We start from the raw sequence: 22945 nt of genomic DNA, 5'->3' as shown, positions 1-22945 counted from the left end.
AAATTGTAAACTCATTCTTTATAACTAAATTTCCGATTTTGCAGCAAATAGCAAACAGAGGAATTTCTTTCCCCTTCTCCCATTTGATGACACTTGCTTCTTAGTTTAGTTCCCTTTTTTATAAAGTTATTCTTTTGTAAGCATAAATGAAGCATCAATAACTTTTATTAATTTGAAGACTAGATAAGCATATTGAATGATATCCAGCAACAAGGGAGCAAAAAGTAAGACTGGAACTTTCAATTCAGCATCGGCGTAAAACTGTCTAATCAGCTGCCTCTTTTCCATTTCATTGACTTCACTGGAAAGGAAAATCAGACTGGGTGTATAACAGGCGGCTAATCTGATACCACCACTTTTACATCCCAATTGAAGTTGAATTTTCCATCCTATGTGTGCAAATATCTATAAATGAAACTTTTATAGAATAAATGTCTTGTTTAAAGTTGGCTTTCATATTTTTGTTCCTTGCCTTGGTTAGTGTCAGCAAAACCTGCTGAGTGATTATCCAAGGTTAAGGAGCCAAAAGTACAAAGGAGAGGTTGTTGAATACAGTGCATTGTTTATCAAGTGATATACAATTGAAGGCCAAAAGACATAGCTGAAACATTAGGCAGTTAAATGATCTAATCATGGAACAAACAAGGTAGTCTGTAGTATTCTGAAAAGGAATGAAGCTTTTGGAAAGCAATAATTGTTATAATTTTGGGGGGAGAAATTCAATTCATGGCTATCTGTTTTATGCACCTGGAAAAACCATTGGCTCTGAGTTGATAATGGAGTTGGGGGTGGGAGGGTGAGTGTTCCTCGGCTGGTCAATGATACCCAAGGCTCATCTGATGTCATAATCAGGTGGGCTTCCAAATTGGCAAATTGCCTATCCACCCGAAATAGTCATAAGACTACTTTACTAAGCAAATTGGGCCCAATGCTGGTTGTACGATACTGATGCAGAATTCAGATAAACATGAGCAGAGCTTGCATCCAGTTGTGGCAGGTCTTCAGCGACTTAACCAACGATCCTTAAAGGGACTGCTGAAGACAGTTTTTTAAAAAACGGCTACAAAAGTTTTTTTGAAATGATATTTTTGTGGATCATGAAGTCTTACTTTCCTAACCTAAGCTTCACCAATATGTTATATTGAAGTCATATCAAGTGGATTTTTCTACTCTGGCTTAGTAATGGCCCATTTATAAGTCACTTTTTCTTCATAACATTAATTCTATTGGTTACTTTAGTTGCAACTGTAATGTGTTAATCTGGTACGTATCAGCAGAAGTACTTTCCAGATTTATTGGAGCTGCTTGTCTCTAGCTGTAAAATAAATGTTATTACTTTTACACAAGTTTATAGAACATCTTTACCTTGTTGCATAGTGCAACATTTTATTTTGTGAAATTAAATTGCTTTGAAGTTTCTTTAAAATAATCTCAAGTGGTACAAAGGTACACCTGCATTAAAAACCAATTCTGAGCTTATTCCAAGAAGTCTGGTACCTGTGACCTTAATGCAGGATTAATATTAAAGGCTAGACTTTGAGAAATATTGATGCTTTTTCTTAACTTTCTAAATCTGTCATTTTACTCTCTCTCTATCTTCTCATCTTCCTCTCTTATCCTCCACAGAGAAAGGTTCATCACCGAACTGCAGAGCCCACGCTATACAAGATTGCGTGATTGGCATCATGAAAGATCTGCTCACACTCTTAATATAAAAACTTGAACTGGAGTAGAGTACAATTGTCAATAGTTTGCTATCTCTTGAATCCTTTATGTCTAGACATAGTTTCTGTACTGAACCTCGTTTCTGTACTGAACATCTCATTTCTCTTTTAGTTCTGAGCTTTCTTTTGCTCGCCCATAAAGTTTCAGATATATGTGCACTGTAATACACTGTTGCAATATCTGCTATACAGAAACTATAAAAGACTGGATTGTTTTGAAGATTTCAACTTGTTAATCAGCATGTTTTTGGTTAAAAATTCAGTTAGTACAAAACATAATACACAATAATGAAACAGTTGAGCATGATTTGAGTTGAACAAAATATTGCTGGAACTTAGTAAGCTACAGTTGAGTAATGCATACATTTTCTTTTGGTTGCAAATGTAAGGTCTAGACGCAGGAGCACATGAATCAAATCAACCTGGTTAAATTTAGCCTGAAGCCTTTCACCTGACTAGAGAGTCTGTAAAGGTTGGTCCTGAGTTGTGGGAACATAAATCATTGGATAGAGCTTCACACTGACTGCGAGTTTAATGATTGTAGAACTGGGGACCGGGAAGCTATTGCATATGTTTGTAACATAGCATTAATGCACTGTATACAAATATATATATACTGGTTTGTTTTGAGAAAATATTTTAATAAAGGTTCTTGAATTAAGTGCTTCTCCATATTGATTTCCATATTAATATTCCAACTAAATGATAGATTTGAGATTGGATATCCAATTCTAATAAAAGTAGCGATGAATTGTGAAATTTTGGAGGGCAAAAACTGTGTGCCCATATTTGATTGATACATTCCTAGTGCAAAAGTACAACTGAATATATTAACCACATAATCACAATCACAAGCACAAGTTTGATGATGACCAGAATAATGCAAGTCGCTACTGACGGAAATCCTGTACGTATTTAATTCTTCTTACACTTTTTAACTATTACACAGAGGTAAGTGGAACCTTTTTCATGAAGGAAATGAAGTATCAAAATGATATACCTTTCCACATTTTGACATGTTTCAGCTTTCTCTTGACCAAGCATTGCAGTGCTAAATAATGAGAACAAATGTAGTGGTCTACAATTTAGTTATTGATAAGTAGTTGCTGTTGAACTCTTGCTGGCTATGCCACTGGATGCACTAATTTCACCTGGGGTTGCTCACTCTGTTGGGTGTATTCCTGGACTTTTGATCATGTGACATTTGATCATGTTTTCCCACAGTTTACATCAGTATCATATTTGGAGAGGTCCTGGCAATAAATTATTTTTAAGTTCCTCCTATTGAATACGATAACCGAAACCTTGCTGCTTCTCTCGCCTTCACTCCGTGCTCAATGTAATGTTGTTTTGACGGTCACAAGCCAATGCCCTGGAAACCAGCTTCTGTAGGAGTTCAGGATTACATGCTGATACATTTAAAGACCTTTATTTCATAGATATAATTAGACAATACAGAAGCCTGATCTGTTCTGCCGAATTTTGAAACACAAAATTAAGTCTTCCAGTCACTTTTGTGCCTCCGTTGATCAGTACATATTAATTACAGGTGAGTGGGGGTGGGGGAAAGGCCAGGAGTTGTTGCAATTTAACAGCGGAGAGATCTCATGACAAAGACGCACCTACCACCTAAAACTAGCTTAATATCTTTAATTCACACCACACGAGAATGACTGGCCTTCCGTGACCGGTGGGCACTGAAGGGACTGGACTGCATAGTGGACATGAGGAACTATGATTTAAATTTTTTAAGTTTCCTTTGGCTTTATTTATTTGCAATTTGGATTTTATTGTTTGTGCCCCTTTTTTAAAAAAAAAAGGGCCCTTTTTGTCAAATTGATTTTGATCGATGACCAGGGTCATCCTCATCGACCAATCAGAAGAGTTAGAATGGCTGGGTCTGAAATAACTGCTAATTGCTTGGTAACAAATCTTTAACTAAGTGATCATGTTTGGCTTTGTTAAACCGCACAAAAGAGTGACCCTTAATTCAACACTAATGACCACTGACATTTAGCCGACACAAAAGAGCAATCAGTGAATGGTTGCAGGGCTAGAAACTGACCCCGTTGATTGTACTGGAGCTTAGTTTCAGTTACCAGTAGGTACTACTGTGTGTTTGGGTCTAAGCACACTGTTTTCCATATACATTTGTAAGTTCTCTACTTTTAATAATTTGAATTGCCACAGCCAAAAATAATGCAATATTAATGATATCGATGCTGAATTGAATCTGGTTATTCGGTATCCTTTTATAGTTATGCAAAAGTTAATTCTAGATCTGGTTTGGGTGAGGTTCCAAAATCTACCTACTTGAGATATTTTAATTTTGACACAATGTTCCAGTGGTCATATTATACTTTGAAGAGAAATTGTTTTTGCTAGCTATCCCAGGTTCCCATTTGTCAAAAACAGCATGTATAAAGGTTAAAATAATTTACCATTCAACAGTTTTCATGTATTTTTGTGAAAGATTGTAATGAATATTGTATAGGGGGTTTCACCAGTACTTTCATTGTGTCGAACTGATTTACATAATATTATTTGAAGTAAATTTAAGATTGGCGAGGTATGAATTATCTTTCTGAAGGTTCTTCGATTCAATTTGAATAAACCAAAAAGGATTGCTAGCTACTTACTCGCACAAGCGATACAGAATTGCCATATGCATTTTTGTTACATCAATAACTCAGAGCATGAGGCTGAATGAAATTCAGTTTATTATGACTTAAACAATTGCTTCATAAATACTTGAATTGTTGGCTATCTTCAGTCTTGGTTTTATCACAGTTTGTCCATTGTGAACACTACATGCCAATAGTTAAAATGGTGATGGGAGGAGAGGGTTTTTTTTTTGCCGGCCAACATTTAACTGAACAGAAAACTAGTTCAGAAGGGCAGCCTGACTCAGGCAGGTGGCGGCCTGCTTGTCATACGAAAGTCTCAGCCCACCGATATCATTGGCACCTCACTGATTTAAAAAAGCATAAAGGGCACAGAATGTACTCTGGGTGGGGGACCTCTGTGTCTGTCACCAAGAGAGGCTTTGTAGCACCATGACTGACCGAACTGGCCGAGTCCTGAAGGACATAGCTGCCAGACTGGGCCTGCGGCAGGTGATGAAAGAACCAACATGAGAGAAAAACCTATTTGCCACATCCTCACCAATCTACCTGTCACAAATGCAGCTGTCTATGACAGTATTAGTAGCAGTGACCTCCGCAGAGTCATTGTGGAGAAAAAGTCCCGTCTTCACATTGAGGACACCCGCCATCGTGTTGTGTGGCACTACCACTGTGCTAAATGAGATAGATTCAGAACAGATCTCGCAGCTCAGAACTGGGCATCCATGAGACGCTGTGGGCCATCAGCAGCAGCAGAATTGTATTCCACCACAATTTGTAACCTCATGGCCCGGCATATCCCTCACTCTACCTTTACCATCAAGCCAGGGGACCAACCCTGGTTCAATGAGGAGTGCAGAAGAACATGTCAGGAGCAGCACCAGGTGTACCTGAAAATGAGGTACCAACCTCAGGAAGCTGCACCACAGAACTAAATTCATGCTAAACAGCGGAAGCAGTATGCTATAGACAGAGCAAAGAGATCCCACAATCAAGGGATCAGACCAAAGCTCTGCAATCCTGCCACATCCAGTCGTGAATGGTGGTGGACAATTAAACAACTAATGGGAGGAGGAAGCTCCATGAATATTCCCGTGCTCAAAGATGGCGGAGACCAGGCTGAAACATTTGAAATCCATCTTCAGCCAGAACTGCCGAGTGGATGATCCATATCGGCCTCCTCCTGAGGTCCCCACCATCATAAAAGCCAGTCTTCAGCCAATTCGATTCACTCCATGTGATATCAAGAAATGGCTGAGCGCACTGGACACAGCAAAGGAAATCCTTATTAGGCGGGAAATTATGTTAGGGAAATTGAGTGGATTGAAGGCCAATAAATCCCCGCAGACTGATGGTCTGCATGCCAGAGTACTTCAGGAAGTAGCCCTGGAAATAGTGGATGCATTGGTGATCATTTTCCAACAGTCTATCGACTCTGGATTGGTTCCTATGGACTGGAGGGTAGCTAATGTAACACCACTTTTTAAGGAAGGAGGGAGAGAGAAAATGGTTAATTATAGACTGGTTAGCCTGACATCAGTAGTGGGGAAAATGTTGGAATCAATTATTAAAGATGAAATAGCAGCAATTTGGAAAGCAGTGACAGGATAGGTCCAAGTCAGCATAGATTTATGAAAGGGAAATCCTGCTTGACAAATCTTCTAGAATTTTTTGAGGATATGACTGGTAGAGTGGTCAAGGGAGAACCAGTAGATGTGGTGTATTTGAACTTTCAAAAGGCTTTTGACAATGTCCCACACAAGAGATTGGTGTGCAAAATGAAAGCACATGGTATTGGGAGTAATGTACTGACGTGGATAGAGAACTTGTTGGCAGACAGGAAGCAGAGTGTCGGGATAAATGGGTCCTTTTCAGAAGGGCAGGCAATGACTAGTGAGGTGCCGCAGGGCTCAGTGCTGGGACCCCAGCTATTTACAATATACATTAGTGATTTGGATGAAGGAATTGAGTGTAATATCTCCAAGTTTGCAGATGACACTAAACTGGCTGGCGGTGTGAGCTGTGAGGAGGACACTAAGAGGCTGCAGGGTGACGTGGACAGGTTAGGTGAGTGGGCAAACGCGTGGCAGATGCAGTATAATGTGGATAAATGTGAGGTTGGTGGCAAAAACACAAAGGTAGAATATTATCTGAATGGCGGCAGATTAAGAAAAGGGGAGGTGCAGCAAAACCTGGGTGTCATGGTACATCAGTCATTGAAAGTTGGCATGCAGCTTCAGCAGACGGTGAAGAAGGCAAATGGTATGTTGGCCTTCAAAGCTAGGGGATTTGAGTATAGGAGCAGGGAGGTCTTACTGCAGTTGTACAGGGTCTTAGTGAGGCCTCACCTGGAATATTGTGTTCAGTTTTGGTCTCCTAATCTGAGGAAGGACGTTCTTGCTATTGAGTGAGTACAGCAAAGGTTCACCAGACTGATTCCCAGGATGGCAGGACTGACATATGAGGAGAGACTGGATCGACTGGGCCTGTATTCACTGGAATTTAGAAGGCTGAGAGGGGGATCTCATCGAAACATATACAATTCTAATGGGACTGGACAGGTTAGATGCAGGAAGAATGTTCCCAATGTTGGGGAAGTCCAGAACTAGGGGACATAATCTAAGGATAAGTGTGAAGCCATTTAGGACTGATGAGAAACTTCTTCACTCAGAGAGTTGTTAACCTGTGGAATTCCCTATCGCAGAGAGTTGTTGATGCCAGTTCATTGGATATATTCAAGAGGGAGTTAGATATGGCCCTTACGGCTAAAGGGATCAAGGGGTATGGAGAGAAAGCTGGAAAGGGGTACTGAGGTGAATGATCAGCCATGATCTTATTGAATGGTGGTGCAGGCTCGAAGGGCCAAATGGCCTAGTCCTGCACCTATTTTCTACGTTTCTATGGGCCCAACAGTATCCCAGCTGTGATGCTGAAGACTTGAGCTCCAGAATTAGCCACGTCTCTAGCCAAGCTGTTCGAGTGCAGCTACAACACTGGCATCTACCCGACAATGTGGAAAACTGCCCAGGTACGTCCTGTCCACAAAAAGCAGGATAAATCCAATCTGGTCAATTACTGCCCCATCAGTCTACTCTCAATCATAAGCAAAGTGATGGAAGGTGTCATCAACAGTACTATCAAGCAGCTCTTACTCTCCAATAACCTGCTCACTGATGTAGAGTTTCGGTTCTGCCAGGATCACTGGGCTCAAGACCTCATTACAACCCTGGACAAAACAGCTGAACTCCACAGGTGAGGTGAGAGTGACTGCCCTTCTTCTCAAGGCAGCATTTGACCGAGTGTGATATTAAAGAGCCCTAGTAAACTTGAAGTCAATGGGTATCGGGAAAAACACTCCACTGGCTGGAGTCATAACTAACACAAAAAGATGGTTGTGGTTGTTGGAGGTCAATCATCTCAGCCCCAGGGCATTGCTGCAGCAGTTCCTCAGGGCAGTGTCCTAGGCACAGCCATCTTCAGCTGCTGCTTCAATGAGATCAGAAGTGGGGATGTTCACTGATGATTGCACAGTGTTCAGTTCCATTTGCAACTCCTCAGATAAGAAAGCAGTCCATGTCCGCATACATAAATATCTGGATGACATTCAGGCTTGGGCTGATAAGTGGCAAGTAATATTCATGCCACACAGGTGCCAGTTAATGACCATCGCCAACAAGCAAGAGTTTAACCGCTGCCCTTTGACATTCAGCGGCATTACCATCGTCAAATTCCCCACCATCAACATCCTAGGGGCCACCTTTGCCTAGAAATTTAACTGGACTAACCACATAAATACTGTGGTCACAAGAGCAGGTCAGAGGCTGCGTATTCTGCCTTTCCACCATCTACAATGCACATGCCAAGGGTGTGATGGAATACTCTCCACATGCCTGGATGAGTGCAGCTCAGAAACCTTTCTCTCATCATGGGTGCTGCTTTAGCCTTTTCTGGATGGAGGAACAGTTAGTTTGAGGAACAGCAGCAACTTCAGGAGCTCCAGGAACCCGCGACTCTCGAAAGACACCTTGTGAGGGTGACTGATCGTAGGAGGCCATACCCACCACACAGGATGCACAGGCCCGGAGTAACTTTCCTGGACCTACCTGAGGAGCAGTACCTCTGGAGGCTTTGCTTAACCGGGCAGGGTGTATCTGACATCTGCAATCTCCTGTAAGGAGATCTTCTGCCTGCTGGAGCAGGAGGACGTGCTTTGCCAGTGACTCAGTCATCACAGCCCTCAACTTGTTCACTACTGGTACTTTCCAGTTTGCCGCAGTGGATATCACCTGTGTCTCCCTGTCTGCAGCGCATAGGTGCATTAAGCCCCCTTCACCAGAGATAACCAATATACCACCTTCTCCATTGATCTAAGCAGGAGAGAATTCGGTAATTTGCAGCAGTCGCTTGCTTCCCCTGCATGCAAGGCGTCATTCACTACACACATGTTGCCATCAGCGCAACACATCACCAGCCAGCAGCATTCCGCAATCGGAAAGGCAAGCACTCCATTACTGTGCAGCCAGCGTCTGACCACAAACAGAATCAAACCAGTTTGTACAAAGGCAGCTGCGACAAGGCATTTATACTGAGACACTCTGCCATCCTCTCAGTATTTCGCTCTCCCAGGGAAGTGGTAGGATGACCGCTGGGCAACAAGAAATAACCCCTATATCAGCCCCTCAAGCCTGTTCCGCCATTCAGTGAGATTATGGCTGATCTGTGATCTAGCTCCATATACCTGCCTTTGGCTCATATCCCTAATATTTTTGGGTAACAAAAATCTATCAATCTCTGATTTAAAATGAACAATTGATCTAGCATCAATTCACTTTTGTGGAAGAGAGTTCCAAACTTCTACCACCCTTTGTGTTTAGAAATGTTTCCTAATTTCACTCCTGAAAGGTCTGGCTCTTTTTTTTAAGACTATGCCCCTAGTCCTAAAATCCCCAACCAGCGGAAATAGTTTCTATCTACAATATCTGTTCCTTAATATCCTGAAAACTTTGATCACCCCTTAACCTTCTAAATTCTAGGGAATTTGTGTAATCTCTCCTTGTAACTTAAGCCTTGAAGTTCGGGTATCATTCTGGTAATCCTATGCTGCACTCCCTCCAAGGCCAATATATCCTTCCTGAGGTGTGGTGCCCAGAACTGCTCACAGTACTCCAGGTGTGGTCTAACCACAATTTTGTACAGCTGCAGCATAACTTCTTCTCCCTTTTATTCTAGTCCTCTAGATATAAAGGTCAGCATTCCATTAGCCTTTTTGATTATTTTCTGTACCTGTTCATGGCATTTTAATCTGTGTACCTGGATCCCCAAGTCTCTTTGGACATCCACTGTTTTTTAACTTTTCACCATTTAGAAAGTAACCGTCCCCAAAAACACTCCTGAGCCTCTTGAGATGAGGAAAACCAGGCAGCAGGCAAGGAGGTAGCATACCTTCAAAACTTACACAGAGCCCCTCTGCATTAACGGTCCTTGTTACATTCATCACCAACCCCCTAACCTTGCATTAAACAACATTTAAGAAGCTGCTACTAAACCACACTGCAGACAAAGTGCCAATGTGATCAGGTGAGTAATTATGTCAAACATCATATTTGTCTTCCATTCATCTCTTACCCAAGTGTCAACCCATGGCGCCTTCCTTATAAGAAGGTTTCCTAACTCTACTACTCTTGTGAGGTGCATCCCTAATGGCTTCAAAAAGAGCAGGTGGAAGGCTACTGTTCCACATGGTAGGCCCTTGAGATGTTGGTGGCCAGTGATATCTCGGTGCTGGAGGCTGCGAGGGTCCACCTGCAGACTGCTGCACTTCGGCTGCTGCCAGGGGAATCTGACACAGTGAGTTCCTGGTATCATGGTTGGCTGAAGGGGCGGAAAGGGCATTGATATGCTGAACGAAGGCAATGAATACTGCTCACACTGCATCTCTGCCGCTCCCGAGGGTCTGGCAGATCGACACGAGAGCAGAGTGCAAAAGATGAGTGTCTCTTTGAAAGATGCAGAATAGCAATAAGATGCTGGACATTGGCAGGTGGCAGTCTCCAGACTACAGCTTGAAATTCTCTGCTGAGGTAAGTAAAGGATTACAGGTAATATGCAGACTCTCTGCTCCGATAGGCTACCAGCCTTGCCTTCCCTGATGCTCATGGCTCTACCTTGGCTATTAAACTCCAGGGCTGCTGCTTTGATCAGCTGAGGGCTATAATGTCTGCCTTTTAGGTATTCCTGCTTGAACACTAATGAGAATGTTGCTGCTGATTTTCTTTTTGGTCTCAATCCCAAATATGACTGCAATAGTTATGGCTGAAGATTGATTAGGACATTGGCTTCCGATGGGAGATTAGTAACTGTTAATTTGAAATTAGAAATTAGGATTTGGATATCCCATTGTGTTGTCTTGTCTAATAATTAATTGAAATGCCAACAATTTCTTGTTAATTAATTAGATGAGGCACAACAAAGGTAAACACAAGGTACACTTTCACATTCACAAACTGATTATTGTTCGTTCAGCAAATACAAGTATCCCTGACAAACCCTGAACTTTTACTCGGTTCAAACTTAATCATGTCACCTTTAATTGTTTCTGTCAAAAATGTTATGAATTCATTAATAAACAATATTATTTAATGAGTTGAGTACTTCCAAAATAAGATTTCTGTGAGAGTCGCAACAATGTTGGAACCATCTGATGGAAGCAGAGGGCATTTCTTTGTTGCATTTAAATCATGCTTTTTTTAAACGCTCCGGTGTAGTCTAATGAAGTGCATGGGAAATTTCACTGTAAATTGACATTGGCAAGGCCTGCGTACAAACAGATGTAAATGTGGGCAAATCTTCCCAATACTGTGCTGTAGGAAATTCTACCTCATTAATAACAGGAAATGGGACTGAATTATATTTGCAGAATATAGAAGACAGATGGTGTTTAGATGCATCATTGGCAAGAGAACATGTTAAGTTACAAAAGAACACAAAGTTAGAGCTGTGTCTGTTGTAGATGACTGTGATGGTACCTTTCAGTAGCTGTCACATCGAGAAAATGTTTACTCTCCTCCAGGTGGCTGTGTTTCTGTTGGTTTATCTGGACGCTGCACTCCTCTGTATGTGCATATCATTGTTTGCTGTGGTTCTTTTTAGTATGATGCTCCGCTACATTATCACAAATTCTAGATAATATAAATGGCTTTTTTGTTTGTAGGAGTGAGTGAAGATGGAAATGGGAATGGTTACATTAATACTGAAAAAGTATATGATGTCACGACCAATGATCCTGCATTGTTGTGGGCTTTATTTAGTTTTAATGTGCAAATGAAAAATACACCATGGATGGATTGCAGATGAAGAATAGGAATTGAAAATTTCATTTTCAGTCTCCCAGTGACTCGGTGGATAAATGTACTGCCTGGTGTGGTACTCACATACAAAAGTAGTTACAGATGTGTTCCTGGCTTGTGCTAAGCTCATTTCAAGCAGATTAGCAGGAGGTGTGCCACTATTTACTTCAGCTGCCTGGGTTTGTGGACAGGAAGAATTACCTAAGATTCTTGTTCCTGACAGCTGTTTACTACCACATCATTGCCAGCAATCCTAGTCTGTAACACAGTGTACGATTGTGCCTTCAGGAGAGGAGGCGACAAAATTGGCCCAAAAAATTGCATTATTAGATTTGTGTTTTTGGTAATATGAAGAGTCAGTTTTATTGCATTTTAGCTCTTTTAAACCTGACTTGATTTCACTTCCTTGGTGTGTGGGCCTTATTACTACTATCTTTTCAGATTGCTTTCTCATCAACTCTGTTATGAACTTGCTCTTTCATTAAAACATCAAGAATCCCCCATCACCTTCTGTTTCAACACTGGCTCTCTTGGTGATTCTTTTTATCTGTTCTAATTGTAATTGATGTAAAGTATTCATCTCTTGTGTAGTACAAATCAGCCTGTTGCCCATTTATTCAAACACTGGGGGTCTAAATTAATTACAATTAATCTTTATTATACCGATTTTACTATTGTATACTCCTTATTGTATTATTTACAATGTAATTTGAATTTCATTTCTTATAGTTTTTTCACCTGTGTTTATCTGCGTGCACATTTTGGCTGCCGTTTCAGACCCGAACCTTTAACCTCTTTTTACACTTCCTTCTCCCGCTTTTCCTCTCTTTCCCTCAATGGTCAATGTCTACCGTGTTGTAAAATTGTTGCGAAGCACCTTGGGACATTTTAATACTTTAAAGGTGATATATAAATAAAAGTTATTATTATAAAAATAACTTTTATACATATTAAATTAAGAAGTAAGTGAGTCAAGAGCTAAAGATGTAATAATTTCCCCCCAGAAATTATTTTTAATTATCAGACTTTGGAAATAGCATTGTAGGTTTTATTTAACTGCTTTACTTTTTGTATTAGTATTGCTATTTTGTGGTTTGGACTACATTTTTAAATACATTTGTAGTTTTTTTTTTTCTCTCTCTTTCTCTCGCTCATTTATTCTCTCGTGCACACTCCTGCTCTCTCTCTCTCTCTCTCTCTCTCTCTGGGTTATCTTTGTTTCTGTTGCTCTCCCTTTCTCTTTGCCTGTATTTCACAGGCTACATTTCTTTGTTTCCATTTTCTTTCTTTCTCTCTTAGTCTTGTTTTCCTCCTGCTCCCTTTGTTTCACTCGCGCTCTCTCTCTCTTCCCTTTTCTCTTGCATCCTCCCCCTTTGCTCGTGCATGTGCTTGTGTTTTTTTCTTTTTGTTTATCTTTCTCTCAGGACATAAAATTAAAATTTAATGGAAAAATTGAATGTGTATGGATTCTACGTATATCCGAATAGTATAGCTACAATGTAATGGTAGCCTTTTTTTTAGCAGATCAAGATCTTTGTTATCGATTGGGCATTTTTGGCAAGACGGTAGTAATGGTTGTGTTTTTATAGATTACAGATGATTGTTCCAGGATCTTGCTAAGTAAAGGAAACTCCCATTCATCTAGCATTTAGTTTTTACTCAAATTTGTTGAAATTATGCAACTTAGTTCTACCACAGTAATCCAATGTTTTACTGATGCATGTTCTTCTAAGTTGATGGTATTATATTGGTTATTCAGAAACTGACTACATGATCTTCTTCACCTCTGAGGAAGTTTACTGTCACTGCTCAGGTGATGCTTTGTCTTGGAACTTACGTTCATGTTTGTATGTGCTTCGGCCAGAATGATTATGGATTGCAGTATTGAGTGATGAACACTGTTTTATTTTTGTCATTTTAGCCCTGAGACAGGTGCTGCAGGGAGTCCATTTGATCTAGCTTCTGCTATTGAGCCCACCTCCTATGAAGATCCAGGTAATTGAGCTCTTATTATTTATTAATTCGCCGGCTAATAGACTCCCAAGTCAATTCTATAGCTTTCCCAAAATGATATGAAATCAGAATATATCGATAATTTGTCAGGTTTTTTCCAAAAAAACGTTCATCACCGTGAAGTATTAGGTAGAAGGTTTAGAAGGGATCTGAGGGGGAAATTTCTTCACCCAGAAGGTGGTGGGGGTCTGGAACTCACTGCCTGAAAGGGTGGTAGAGGCAGAAACTCTCACCACATTTAAAAAATACTTGGATGTGCACCTGAAGTGTCGTAACCGGCAGGGTTATGGACCTAGAGCTGGAAAATGGGATTAGGCTGGATAGCGTCTTGTTGGCCAACATTGCACATGATGGGCCGAAACAGTCTCCTTCCGTGCTGTAAAATTCTAGGATTGTATGATTACAAAGAATGAACCTAACTAATTTATTTGGTAAGGAAACATGTGTTTGCCAATCTATTGCAGCATTAGTTTATGTTCCAATATCAAAAATGGTCCATGTAAACTTGTATGCAGAGTTAAATACCCCAAAAAGTTGAAATAAATCAGAAAATGCTGGTAACACTCAGAAGGTCAGGCAACATCTGTGGAGAGAGAAACCAAGATAGAGTTTCAGGTTGTTGATCTTTCGGCAAAGCTAGCAAAAGTTACAGATTTTAAGCAAGTGCAGGGGCAGGGAAAGTGTGGGGGGGGGGGGGGTGCTGGAAGGAACACAAGGGAAGAGTGGAAGGCAAGAGTGATTAAATGACAAGAGATGATGGTGCGAGCAACAGGAAGTGGTAATGGGACAAGTAACGAGAGGAAAGATAGATTGAAAGGAGCTGTAAATGGCAAACAGCAGAGCCATTATACCAGCACCTGCTGTCCAAAAAACAGGAGCGGTGGTTATGAACTGAGACTGTTGAAATTGATGAGTCTGGAAGTCTGTAAAGTGCCTAATTGAAAGATGAAGTGCTGTTTCTCGAGTTTCCATTGAGCTTCATTACAACAGTGTATGTGACTCAGGTCGAAGTAGGAAAGTTGATCCTTTTGATAAGGTGCCACATAAATGGTTACTGCACAAGATGAAAGTTCACAGAGTTGGGAGTAATATATTAGTTAGCCAATCCTTTATCCATGCTAACAGAAAACAGAGAGTTGAGATAAACTCGTGGGGTGCCACAGGGATCGGTGCTGGGGTCTCAACTATTTACAATCTATATTAATGATTTGGATGAAGGGACTGAGTGTAATGTAGCCAAGTTTGCTGCTGATACAAAGATGGGTGGGAAAGCAAGAAGTGAGGAGGACACACAAAATCTGCAAAGGGATATAGACAGGCTAGTTGAGTGGGCAAAAATTTGGCAGATGGAGTATAATGTGGGAAAGTGTGAGGTTATTTACTTTGGCAAAAAAAATAAAAAAGCTAATTACTTTAAATGGAGAAAAATTGCAAAGTGCTGCAGTACAGAGAGACCTAGGGGTCCTTGTGCATGTGAAACAATGTTAGTATGCAGGTACAGCAAGTAATCAGGAAGGCAAATGGAATGTTGGCCTTTATTGCAAGGGGGATAGAGTATAAAAGCAGAGAAGTCTGCTTTTGTACAGGGTATTGGTGAGACCACACCTGGAGTACTGCGTACAGTTTTGCTCTCCGTATTTAAGGAGGGATATACTTGAATTGGAGGCAATTCAGAGAAGGTTCACTCAGTTGATTCCTGAGATGAAGGGGTTGACTTATAAAGAAAGGTTGAGTAGGTTGGGCCTGTACTCGTTGGAGTTCAGAAGAATGAGAGGTGATAGTGAGACATACAAGATAATGGGGCTCGACAAGGTAGGTCGGAGAGGATGTTTCCACTCATGGGGGAATCTAGAACTAGGGGGCATAGTTTTAGAATAAGGTGTTGCCCATTTAAAACTGAGATGAGGAATTTCTTCTCTCATAAGGTTGTGAATCTGTGGAATTCTCTGCCCCAGAGAGCTGTGGAAGCTGGGTCATTGAATATATTTAAGGAGGAGATAGACAGATTTTTGAGTGATAAGGGAATAAAGGGTTATGGGAAGCGGGCAGGGAAGTGGAGCTGAGTCCATGATCAGATCAGCCATGATCTTATTGAATAGCGGAGCAGGCTCGAGGGACCAAATGGCCTACTCCTGCTCCTATTTCTTATGTTCTTAGTTTTGATGTCCCCTTGCTGACCAAGTAGTTTGCAGTCACAAAGTGATGGACAGTTTTGGGACCAACTGTTAACCTAGGTATTTGTGACAGAGAATCATGCCTGTAAATGACATGTCCTTGGTTATTGCTATATCTGAAAATCTAAAAACTTGGAGAAAAACTGTATACAGCTGAAAAGAAAATCCTTAACATTTTTCACTTTCAAAATTTATTAGCTCCTTGTACGGTAAAAATATAAATAATGCACAATGCTACTGCTAAAGCTATGAATATAGTTGCTTTATATGCAGTTGCCTTGTTAATTATTTCCTCATCAGCTCCAGAAGTTGCCTTGTTAGTCTTCTCAGCAATTGCAGTCAGACAACCTTCTTTATAAGACTCTTGGGTTAACTTTCTGATTTGAATGGTTAATAATATCTCCAGGTGGTGACCAGGGCTTTGTGAACTTAAATAACTATTTAATTCAAAAGGAGCTGCCAATCAAACACATGTTTGAACAAATCTCTCAGCATGTTCAGATTTGAATTGAGTGCCTTTCATGTAGACCAGTAGATAAATCATTACAATATTGTATTGAGTTTAGCTGAAACATAAATTTTGTAAGTGAAGCTGGTTCTTAATCTTTACTATGATAAAATTAGGAAACCTGATATCTTGCTAGATTTAAACATAAATATTTATTTTTATATCAATGGTTTTCAATAAGCTAGCAAAACTCCAACAAACTGAAATCTGTGCCTCTATACTTGAAACTGTGCCCAAGACTTAACAATTACTTTTTTGTTAATACCATTCACAAGAGATCAGCTAGGTTCACACCAGGTTTTCCTGCCTTCTCTGAAAAATGGAAAACACTACACAGATCAATATGTACAGGCGAAAACTATGATTTATTTACAGATAGAGTAATACATAGAAACAGTGAGGCCCTGAAAATTGCTTAAAGTACAATACTTAAACAATAGAAAATCACTCCACAAAAATTTAAAATATTCCTTCCAAAAGACATTTCTTCCACAGGTTGATGAACAACTGCATGAATAGTCTTCTGTTAATCACCACTATGCAAAGTTGTCCAGAGTTCAGAATATGATAGAACAGATGCTGAATAAATCACTGTAATATATTGCTATTGGGCAGTTTTCAAGTGGCAGCCATACCTTTTGAAAGCGAAGGATATTAGTCTTAATTGAAATATTTCCCTTTAATGGTTCAGCCATCACATTAATTGAATTCCACTATTCCCGAGGCTGTTGACATTTCAAAACAGCAGTTCTTGTCGTCGAGCAACTTTTGACTTAATTAGCTTCTCAGCAGAAGTGTTGCTGCGAGATAAACACAGGAATAGGAGTAGGCCAGTCAGCCCAGCCTGTTCCACCATTCAATGAGATCATGGCTGATCTGTATTGAAACTACCCACCTGCCTTGGCTCCATATCCCTTACTACCCTTTGGTTTATTTGAGACATAACACATGTGACTGAGTACTGTAGACTTGAGTAAGTCTGACTCCAGAGTGCTGCCACAGCATGGGAGGCCTGCTTATATGCAGTGCTCCCAAGAGATGCTGGGATCCCTTGGGACTGCAATAGATGCACCCTCTGGTGGCGGTAGAATGCTGGTTACAAGGTGTTGCATACATAACATCACCCCCCCACCCCCACAAAGTCAATAATACACACATTTACCGGGCGAGACGATCTGGGGATTTCCGCTCCCTAGTCCAATGACTCGGTACAAACACAGGTGAGTTGCATGGGCCTTCGCTGGGCTGCTGGGGTTGATGAATTCAGCTTCGTGGTCAACCGTGATGTTGGTTGCCACTTGTGTGTGTATCGGAGGGTCGAAGTTGGTGGTGTCCTTTTCAAGTTTCTCATGGCCGTCTGTGAATCGCAGTTTGGTTTGGTCCAAATACTTTCTGCAAGTTAGTTCATTTGCGAGTTTGACCTCAAACACCCTACTCCCTTCTTTGGCTACGACAGTGCCAGCAAGCCATTTTGGACCATGTCCATAGTTGAGTACAAATACAGGGTCATTGACTTCAATATCGCATGACAAATTTGCGCGATCATCATACATGCTTTGTTAATGTCGCCTGCCCTTGACATGATCATGGAGATCAGGGTGAACTAGAGTGGGCCTTCTTTTGAGTGCCCTTTTCATAAGCAGTTCGACAGGGGGAGCTCCGGTGAGCGAGTGGGGTCTTATGCGGTAGTTGAGCAGGACTCGGGACAGGCGGGTTTGCAGGGAGCCTTCCGACACGCGTTGCAAGATTTGCTTGATGCCGTTCTGCCTGGCCATTAGATACTGGCTTGAACGGGGCAGCTGTGACGTGCTTGATCCCATTGCGGGTCATGAATTCCTTGAATTCAGCACTGGTGAAGCACAGCCCATTGTCGCTGACAAGGACATCAGGCAGGCCGTGCGTGGCAAACATGGTTCGTAGGATTTCGATGATGGCAGTTGACGTCTTTACAGACATTATTACACACTCAATCCATTTTGAATAAGTATCCACAACAACCAAAAACATTTTGCCTAGAAACGGGCCAGCGCAGTCAACGTGGATCCTAGACCATAGTTTGGAGGACCATGACCATAAACTTAGCAGTGCCTCCCTGGGTGCATTGCTCAGTTGAGAGCAAGTGTTGCATTGATGCATGCAAGACTCCAAATCTGAGTCGATGCCAGGCCACCACACATGGGATCTGGCTTTAGTTTTCATCATTACTATGCCTTGGTGGGTACTGTGTAGGTCGCGTATGAATGTTTCCCTGCCTTTCTTGGGCAAAACCACGTGATTACCCCACAAAAGACAGTCTGCCTGTATGGACATTTTGTCTTTGCACCGCTGGAACGGCTTGATCTCTTCATGCATCTCCGCTGGGACACTGGACCAGCTCCCATGGAGGACACAGTTTTTTTACAAGGGACAGTAAAGGTGCCTGGCTGGTCCAGGTCCTGATCTGGCAGGCCGTAACGGGTGACTTTTCATTTCCAAATGCATCCCTTACCAAGTCTGCAGGCTGTGCCATTTCCACCCCAGTGGTGGTCAATGGTAGCCGACAGAGCATCAGCGCAGTTCTCTGTGCCGGGCCTGTGGCAAATTACATAATTATTTGCAGACAGTGTGTGTGCCCATCTTTGGATGCAAACAGAGGCATTGTTGTTAACACTTTTGCTGTCTGAGAATAGCGATATGAGTGGCTTATGCTCAGTTTCTAACTCAAACTTAAATCCAAACAGATACTGGTGCATTTTTTTTACCCCGTAAACGCATGCCAGAGCTTCTTTTTCAATCATGCTGTAGGCCCTTTCGGCCTTGGACAAACTCCTGGACGCATAAGCGACCGGTTGCAATGTTCCCGATTCGTTTGCTTGTTGTAACACACCCAACCCCATATGAAGACACATCGCAAGCTAGCACTAAATGTTTACATGGGTCATACAGAACAAGCAGTTTGTTGGAACATAACAGATTTCTGGCTTTCTCAAAAGCAGTCTCTTGTGATTTCCCCCATACCCAGTCATCTCCCTTGCATAGCAACACATGTAGCGGTTCTAGCAAGGTGCTCAACCTGGGTAGGAAATGACCAAAATAGTTGAGGAGTCTCAGGAATGACCGCAGTTCCGTCATGTTCTGTGGTCTTGGCGCATTCTTGATGGCCTCAAGAACGGTGGGTCTGATGCCGTCTGCCGCGATTCTTCTCCCTAAGAACTCGACCTCTGGCACCAGGAAAACACACTTCGAGCGTTTCAACCTGAGTCCCACATGATCTAGCCAACTCAGAATCCCTTCCAGGTTCTGCAAGTGTTCGATGGTGTCCCGACCTGTGATCAGTATGTCGTCCTGAAAAACCACGGTGCGCAGAACAGACTTTAGCAGATTTTAGCAGATTCTCCGTGTTCCTTTGAAAAAATAGCCATGGCCGATCGAATCCCAAACGGGCATCTATTGTAGATGAACAGACCTTTTTGCGTGTTGATGCAGGTGAGGCCTTTCGAAGATTCCGCCAGCTCCTGTGTCATGTAGGCTGAGGTCAGGTCCAACTTGGTGAAGGTCTTCCCTCCTGCTAGCGTCACAAATAGGTCATCTGGCATGGGTAGCGGGTACTGGCCCTGCAGCGAAAAGCGGTTACTCGTTAGTTTATAGTCCCCACAAATTCTGACTGTGCCATCGCCCTTGAGAACCGGAACAATTGGACTGGCCCACTCTTTGAACTCAACTGGCGCGATGATGCTTTCTCGTTGCAGCCTGTCCAGCTCGATCTCCACTTTCTCTTGCATCATGTATGGCATCGCATGTGCCTTGTGGTGGATGGGTCGTGTACCGGGAACCAAATGGACCTGCACCTTCGCCCCAGAGAAATTTCCGATGCCCGGCTCAAACAAAGATGGGAACTTGCTCAAAACCTGGGCACGAGGCGTTGCCGACGGAAGAAAGTGCTCGGATGTTGTCCGAGTTCCAGCGGATTTTCCCCAGCCAACTTCTGCCGAACAGTGTGGGGCCATCTCCTGGTACAATCTATAGTAGTTCATGCACCGCTGCATCATAGGAGACTTACAACTGCACTGCCAATTACAGTGATCAGCTCTTTCGTGTAAGTTCTCAGCTTGGTATGAATAGGGCTCAACTTGGGCCTTTGTGCCTTGTTGCACTACAGCCTCTCGAAGGCCATTTCACTTTTGATAGACTGACTCGCACCCGTGTCCAATTCCATGGATACTGGAATTCCATTCAGTTCAACTTTTAACATGATCGGTGGACATTTCGTGGTGAAGGTGTGTACCCCATACACGTCTGCCTCCTCAGTTCGGGTCTCTAGTTCAGTTTGATCCGCCATGGTTCGGTCTTCCTCTGCAACATGGTGGTTTGCAGGGTTTGCAGCTCGTCTGCACATTCGGTGGAGGTCTCCCATTGTTCCACCGCCTTTGCATGCATAGTGTTTGAAGCGGCATTGATGGGCTCGATGATCACCTCCGCAGCGCCAACAAGGTGTTAATTGCCTCGCATTCACACTTGATGGCGGATTCTGAGTCATCTGAGGGCGTGCAGCTCAGGCGTGTATGTTCTGCCATATGCATTCCTGAAAACAACGTTACTTGTGTACAGTACTTACTGATGCATCTTTATGCTGCAAAATTTGTTTGGTGTTATCGCTGGTGGACATAAATGCCTGGGCTATCGTTATGGCTTTGCTCAGGTTCGGTGTTTCACCAGTCAATAGTTTGCGAAGGATAACCTCATGGCCAATGCCAAGCACAAAAAAGTCTCTTAGCATTTGCTCCAGGAATTCACAGAATTTGCAATGTCCTACAAGGCGCTTTAGTTCGCGGATGTAGCTCGCCATTTCCTTGCCTTCAGTCCGTTGACATGGATAAAATCGATACTTTACTATCAGAACGCTCTCCTTCGGATTTAGGTGCTCCCGGACCAGGGTACACGGTTCTTCATACGATTTGGTTGTTGGTTTCACCGGAGGAAGAAGATTCTTCATGAGGCCATAGGTTGTTGCCCCGCAGACAGTGAGGAGGATCGCCCTTCGTTTAGCACCCTTCTCATTCCCTTCTAGCTCGGTGGCCACAAAGTATTGGTCGAGTCGCTCCACGAAGGCTTCCCAATCGTCACCGTCTGAAAATTTCTCCAGGATACCAACAGTTCTCTGCATTTTCGCGTGATGGTTCATTTTCTATTGCTCGTCACCAGTTGGTATGTCTCAAGTAAAGCAACGTGACTGAGTACTGTAGACTTGAGTAAGTGTGATTTTAGTCTCTTTATTCTGACTCCAGAGTGCTGGCACAGCATGGGAGGCCTGCTTATATGCAGTGCTCCCAAGGGTTGCTGGGATCCCTTGGGATGGCAGCAGATGCGCCTGCTGGTTGCAAGGTGTTGCGTACATAACAGCTTGGCTAGCAAAAATCTATCAACCTCAGATTTAAAATTATTCATTGAGTTAGCATCTACTGCTTTTTGTGGGAGAGAATTCCACACTTTTACCACACTGTGAAGTTGTGTTTCCTAATTTCTCTCCTGAAGGGCCTTTTTAAGGTTACGCCCCCTTGTCTCAGACTACCCCACCAGTGGAAAAAGTTTATTTCTGTTGATCCTATCAATTCCTTTCAAAATCCTAAAATACCTCAATTAAAGTCACCTCCCAACCTTCTATATTACAGGGAATACAAGCCGCGTATATATAATCTCTCCTCATAATTTAACCCTTGTAGCTCTGGTAACATTCTAGTGAATCTGCTTCTGTAATCCTTCCAAAGCCAATATATCCTTTCTAAAGTGTAGTGCCCAGAATTTTATACATTACTCCAGATGTGGTCTAAGCAGGGCTTTGTATAGCTGCAGAAGAATGTCCTCCCCTTTATATTCGAGCCCTCTAGATATAAAGGCCTAACATTCCATAGCCTTGTTTATTTTTGCACCTGTCTACGATCTCTTTGGACCTCCACTGTTCCTATTTTCACCATTTAAAAAAAAATACTTTGATCTATCCTTTTTTGGTCCATAATGGATGACCTCACCCTTGCCTGTGTTTGAATCCATCTGCCATAGTTTCGCCCACTCACTTAATCTGTCAGTCTTTTTATAATTTCATGCTCTCGTCTACACTACTTACTATACCCCCAATCTTTGGGCCCAAGTTTCCACACTCGCCTAGAACGGCGCAGTCCCGACCTGGACGTCCGTTTTTCGCGCCACAAAGTGCGCCTAAAAAAATCCTCGGTATTCTCCACCTACCTGCAGGTCCTCTGGCCCTCGGCGCAGCCAGCACGAGCTGTGGGGGGGTGGAGCCAGGTCCCTGCGCTGAAAACAGTGCCGGGACCTCTGCACATGCGCGCTACAGTGGGCACGCAAGTGCAGTAGCTCCAGGCGCCGAACCGTGTGTGGGAGGGGCATGCAGCCCCTAGCCCTGGCTGAATGGCCTCACTGGGGCTGCGTGAATAAGGCTCCTCCCACGGCCAGCTCCTGCTCCCCCCCCCCCCGCCCGGACCAGACCCGACACCCGCTCCCCCCCACTGCCTCCGGACCAGATCCGACACCCGCTCCCCCTCCCCCCCCGACCCGACCCACG

At 42.7% G+C, this 22945-nt stretch overlaps 1 protein-coding gene across 2 annotated transcripts in view; it reads left to right on the top strand.

Annotated features, from left to right (window-relative positions):
* Nucleotides 1-22945, top strand: part of pdlim7 (PDZ and LIM domain 7) — a 165879-nt gene that overhangs the window by 100502 nt on the left and 42432 nt on the right. For both annotated transcript variants that reach the window (XM_070878487.1, XM_070878486.1), the window contains exon 5: nt 13616-13689. In XM_070878487.1, the coding sequence (XP_070734588.1) occupies nt 13616-13689 (74 nt within the window). The remainder of the gene's footprint in view (nt 1-13615; nt 13690-22945) is intronic.

The sequence above is a fragment of the Pristiophorus japonicus genome, chromosome 4 (genome assembly GCF_044704955.1).
Source record: "Pristiophorus japonicus isolate sPriJap1 chromosome 4, sPriJap1.hap1, whole genome shotgun sequence".
NCBI lineage: Eukaryota > Metazoa > Chordata > Chondrichthyes > Pristiophoridae > Pristiophorus > Pristiophorus japonicus.
Note: the sequence above shows the minus strand (reverse complement) of the source record. Positions and strands in the feature narration are given on the sequence as shown.